The sequence below is a fragment of the Pteropus vampyrus genome, unplaced genomic scaffold (assembly GCF_000151845.1).
Source record: "Pteropus vampyrus isolate Shadow unplaced genomic scaffold, Pvam_2.0 Scaffold391, whole genome shotgun sequence".
NCBI classification, from domain to species: domain Eukaryota; kingdom Metazoa; phylum Chordata; class Mammalia; order Chiroptera; family Pteropodidae; genus Pteropus; species Pteropus vampyrus.
Window position 1 is genome coordinate 963031 of NW_011889172.1, and position 5947 is coordinate 968977.

The window sequence follows — 5947 nt, forward strand, 5'->3', positions numbered from 1 at the left end:
GCAAAATGCTTCATGAGATTGTTCGTTCCATGGGGATGGGATCTCTGCCAGTTGTGTTCCTTGTGGAACCCTGCGGTCTGGAAGGGGGTTTGGTCTACAAGAGCGCCCCTCTCAAATACTTGTCATGAGGATGAATCTAAAGCTCCCCAGATTCCAAGAGCAACTGTGACTAATTCTTTCTCTGCTTGCAAAATGCCTGTCTCACAAGGCCGTCTGCTCCCCGCGCACTTACAAGACCGCTTCTCTTTCTCACTGTGAGCATCTTTCTTCCCCTTGCAGAATATGCCGAGTTTTTGCACTGCAAGTCCAAAAAGTTTACAGACTTTGATGAAGTCCGGCAGGAGATCGAAGCGGAGACTGACAGGGTCACGGGGACCAACAAAGGCATCTCCCCAGTGCCCATCAACCTGCGGGTCTACTCACCACATGGTAGGCAGCACGGGCGCAGACCTGTCACGGGTGGAGGAAAGCTCGCGGGTTGGGGCGGCCTCACAATCATAAAACATATGTCCCCTCCCATTTTCTTAACACACATCCAGCCCTCTTGATCTGGAGCTTCCCACTTCTGATAGGAACGTGGTACTGAGAAATTAATCTCAGCTTGAAAAATACAGCACACCAGGAAGACTGTTGGGAGCCATGGTGACTGGGGCTGTATGTTCCATTTATATATGTTTGTATGTATATACGTATGTGTGTATGCATGCATGCATGCATGTATGTATGTATGTGTCTTTTTAATGTTTTTAAAGACATTTTTCAATTACAGTTGACATTAGTATTCCATTAGTTTTAGGTGTATAGTATAGGCTCAGACATTTATATAATTTATGAAGTGATCACCCATAAGTCTAGTACCCACCTGACACCATACACATAGCTTTACAATATTATTGACTATATTCCCTATGCTGTTCTTTACACCCCCGTGGCTATTTCATAACTGCCAATTTTGTATGCGCCTTTAAAGGGGCAGATAGCACTAGGCTCCCAGTTGATGGTGGCCACATAACGACAAGTGAAACCAGCCCAAGGTAGCCAGGTCTTCCAGTTTCTCAAGAGGATCCAGAAAGAAAGACTTGTCTGCAAAATATCCTGATTTGAAAACTTTGCATCATTTAAACAGAGCAGCCTGTGGCCATGTATAGCCTCTGGCCCAGAGCACAGATTGCTAACTCAGCCAGCATTTGGGGAATATTCCAGCAGACGCCAAGTCCTCAGTGTGGGTTCCTTGTGATGTTAAAAAAGAATTTTTTTTTTTAATAAATGATGCCTATACATGGCTCATATTATAAAATTACAAAAGAACATATAGCAAAAAAGCCTACCCTGGCTCTTAGTATTACAAACATATTTTACATTCTTCAAATGATAATGCGCATGTAAGCATTCATGGATATGTACGTGTGTATATAATATGTTTCACCACTTTTATCAAATTGTAGCATTATAGAAAAATCACCTATGCCTCTTTTTTGTATGAATGCATCTCAAAGTGTATTTCTTATCAGAGTATCATCTTTTTGTTTTTAATGGTTTCTTGATATTGGCTGAATCCTGGGCTGAAATTTATATAGCCATCTGTGATTCCGATGTGCAAATGCAGATGTCCTCATTTAAAACTATATCACTGAAATAGAGTGTACGGAGGGTGTGTGTAGGCTAGGATCCTAGAAGGGAAGTTATTAGATCAAAACGGCTGGGCCTTCTTCCCACACTGATCTGGTTGGAGCAGCAGGAGGAATCCTGAGGCCTCGCCCCCTGGCACTTGAGGAAATGGCTGAGTGGCTGCAGTGGCTGTGTGTGCCTTCCCTCCCCTGGGTTCTGATGACCTTTCCTTCTGGTTTCCCTCTCAGTGTTGAACTTGACCCTCATCGACCTCCCGGGCATCACCAAGGTGCCCGTGGGGGATCAGCCCCCAGACATAGAGTACCAAATCAAGGACATGATCCTGCAATTCATTAGCCGGGAGAGCAGCCTCATCCTCGCCGTCACCCCTGCCAACATGGACCTGGCCAACTCAGACGCCCTCAAGCTGGCCAAGGAAGTTGACCCCCAAGGTAACCATTCAACCCTACAGCAGCAGCTCCCTCTTCCAGGTGCCTCAGAGCGTTGAGAATTGCGCAGCACCCGTGATTCCGGTTAAGCTCTTGCTGCATGTGCCAGGCTGTTTTGGCCTTGGGAACTCTGCAGGGGACATAATTGATAGGGTTGCTGCCACCAAGAAGCTGATGGAGGAGACAGTATTCGAAAAGGCAATAAGCAAGAAGGAAGAAAAAAGCACTGGAAGAAAATAGAACCCTTCGAGTGTGGCCGGGGTGGGAAAGGGTCAGGGGCCTGTGAAGATGCGAGGTTTGGGCAAAACCAGAATAATAAAAAGAGGCAAATTCCAGGAAAATGGATAGTGGATCCTAAATAGGCAGGGTGTGACTCGAGCCTGGGGCGCCCTGGGCACAGCGAGACCTCCAGTGGGGCTGGAACAGAGCGAGCTGGAGGTGGGGGCGGGGCTGGCACCAGGGCACGTTGAGCAGGGCCCCGTGGACAGCCATGGGGAAGTGGGTTTATTCTGAAAGTGTTGGAGGTTTAGTGGAGTGTGACACACACTGAAATGCATTTTGCAAAATGCCCTCTGACTGCCTGATTCCATAGTGGTTTGGAGGGAGTTGGGGACCAGCAAGGAACTGGGGCAGACAGTCTCTGTGACTCACGCTCCCCATTTTCCAGCCTCAAGACACACCCAGAGGAGTGATCAGTTTTGGGTGGCTGCTGATGGCCCTTTCCCGCCCTGAACATCGAGCCCCTTAAAGTCTAGGGCTGTGCACTGAGCGTCTTTGTCCCATGGTGGACAGGCTGTGCCAGCTCCTGCCCAAGGTCATCCTAGGCCCGGTTTCTCAGGAGGGGCCACCCCTGCCCGCAGCCTCCCCCATCCCCACAGCCTGGTCCCACCAAATGGGGTGTGACTGACAGAGAAGCTGCTGAGGATTGATCAGGTGGTGAGAATATCTGAGTGAATACAGTTAAGCACCATTAGTGAACTTGATGCTGGCATTCTTTCTTTAAAAGGGTCTTTTTAAAAAGTAAATAAATAAAAATAAGTCTTTTTTTGCCTTCAAAAGTATTCATAATTATTACTCAAAAAATGTAACTATTTTAAAGTATAGAACCTAAAAAGGGACAGCTCCTCTCCCCCTGCAGAGATACTGGTGGCCACGCTTGACAGATACCCTTTCAGAGTTTGTTCTTCCATGTAAACGCACATTTTTAAAATGGGATGACCTTTACTTCCTTTTCTGTGATGAGTATGTTTTCCTGTTACCCTAGGGACATACATATGCAGTCATCCACTCAGCGCCCCATTGTTGCCAATGCTCTGGTGACATCGAACATGTCCAATAGAGTCAGTGCCCCCAGTTCCCCTCCCCCGTCACATCTCTTTACCTTGCTCTGCTTCTCCCCTTCTGACGAGGCACAAGCTTTGCGCATATTCACACCTGTGGCCCCTTTGCCCTCCCGAGAGGTGATGCTAGCTCCCACTGTCACAGCAGGATGGGAACAGGTGGGTGCCCCAGGGAGGGCATGCTGTATCTCCCCAGATGCCCACCTTAGCACCCACCAGAGACCTCCGTGGGCCTCTCTCATTCCTCTGAATGTCATATACATGCACACCTGTACACACATGCACACGGCTGGCACAGAAATGGCCCTCAGGACGGTCAGGGGACGTGCCAGTCTTTGCTGAGAGGGTCCTCTTGAATCTGGGTGACTTGTGGAGAGGTGGAATTCGCCGAGTGGCTTCCAGAGCAGAATTCTGGCTACTCAGATGAAAGGTTACCCTAGAAACAGTCACCAGGTTTCTGTGTTCTATTAGGACTTTGCAGGCAGAGAGCACAGCATGGAGCCTCTGTCATGGGAGTTGGATGAGGTCCCCTGACATTACAGCAGCAAGATGCAGTCACTGATCATGTGAATGATGGTGACAGTGACCAGCGTTTATTGACTGCACATTTGCCGTACGCCGGGTTTATTCTCATGGCCAACACCCTGTGATTGGTGCTGTTACTGTCTTCAGTTAACATGAGGGAAACTAGGGTCCAGGCAGGTGACATTATGGCTGTCCCAGGTCACGCGGCCTAGAAGTAGGGGCACCCAGTTGGACCCGTGGTGGCCTGGGGCTCCTTCCTTGTGGCGCCTTTGACCTCTGGGCTCTTTCAGGCCTGCGGACCATTGGCGTCATCACCAAGCTCGACCTGATGGACGAGGGCACCGACGCTAGGGACGTCCTGGAGAACAAGCTGCTCCCTTTGAGAAGAGGTGCGGCCTGTGGCGGGCTGGTGGCCATGGGGCGGGGCAACGGGAAGCCATGGGGCCAAGGGAGGGCAGGAAAGATGGGTGGGGTTGAGCAGAAGAGGTGGTGCACTCCTGCTTTTTAAAAATAAAATTTGTTTTTGTTCTCATTACTGAAGCCTGGGCAAATGTGCCCAGATACAGTGAGAAAAGAGTTACGGTTGATCTTGAACAATGTGGGTTTGAGCTGTGCGGGTCCAGTTATATATGGATTTTTTCCTATTGACCCGCGCAGTTGAGGTGATCACAGTTCAGTTGATCTGTGCAGTTTGAGCCCAGGTCGTTCCAGGGTCAGTTCCTGTAAGGAACCCACATATGCTGGGGGACGGCTCCAGCTATACATGGATTTTCTCCTGCACTGGAGGTCGGTACCCCTCACTCCTGAGTCGTTCAAGGGTCAACTGTCTGTAGAAAGAAGAAACTAAAATCAAACTAAAATCATCCCACAGCCTAATTCCCCCAGGTAGCCACTAGTTAATACTTGGTGGTTCTCCTTCCTGAAAGGTAGTCAGTGGTCATCAGCACACAGCTAATCTTGAATCCCCCACATGTCCTCACTTCCTGTTGTCATTTTCCTCTGGGGGATTATAAATCAAATCCAAGCTATATCATTTTACACATAAATACCTAAGTTTCTATTCACACAACACCCCTCCCAGCCCCTTTGTTTTTTTTCCGTAACATTCATTTGTGGAAGAACCCAGATCATGTTCCACACTCGAGATTTGGCCAATGTTAGTTCCCTATAAACTGGTAATTGGACCTAGACAGAGGCCTGATTGGACTCAGTTTTTGGTTCAGATCATCTCACAGGTATACCTTAAGTATTTTTATTCCTCAAAAGTAAGAATAGCAAACATTTATTAAGTGTCTGGTACGGATCAGGTACTGTTCTAAGCTCTTGATGTGTAACAGCCACTTCATTCTGATAATGACCAATGTGGTGGCTCTATTCTCATCTCTGTTCTATGGCTGAAGAATCCAAGGCACAGAGAAGCTAAATCTCTCACCCCCGCTCACTCAACTCGCAAGTGGCGGAGCTGGTTTTGAACGCCGCCCCTTTGGCGCCATGCTGGTTTGTGACCTGATTTTCCATTTCACGTAGCAGAATAGCAGAACATTTCTCCATGACAGGCAAATACTCTTCAGGATGACTTCAAAAGATCCTGTGGAGTCCCTTATATGGGGGCGCATGGGCCGTTTCGTATTCCTCATTTGTTGGACAATTAGGTTGGTTCCGATTTGCGTTGTGGCACAGTGTTGATTATCTAGTTTTTAAAAAACCATTTCTTCCCTAATTGCTTCCCTTTTTTCCCCCCATTCCTTCCCTTGGGGATCAGCTCCCAGCTTTGTCACCTGGCTGGCACCATTCAGGTCTTTTCCTCCTGGGATTTCCCTCTTCAACATTCCTGATAGGCATGGGGGATTTAGGCCTTGATGGCCACCTTCCCCTAGCACTGCTGATACACTGAGTGACGAGAGGTGGCTGCATATCAGGACAGGTTGGCGGGGAGCAAAACCCAAACCCCATTTGGCTGTGATCGGAGGCTGAAGAGTGAAGCAAACCCCACCATCCCCGCCCTCTACCAGCCACCTGACTCCC

At 48.5% G+C, this 5947-nt stretch overlaps 1 protein-coding gene across 1 annotated transcript in view; it reads left to right on the forward strand.

The window, feature by feature from the left end:
* The window catches only part of DNM2 (dynamin 2), an 82494-nt gene that overhangs the window by 40702 nt on the left and 35845 nt on the right, over positions 1-5947 (forward strand). Inside the window, exons 3-5 of the mRNA XM_023523399.1 lie at positions 280-429; positions 1857-2060; positions 4213-4311. Coding sequence (XP_023379167.1) covers positions 280-429; positions 1857-2060; positions 4213-4311 — 453 coding nt within the window. The remainder of the gene's footprint in view (positions 1-279; positions 430-1856; positions 2061-4212; positions 4312-5947) is intronic.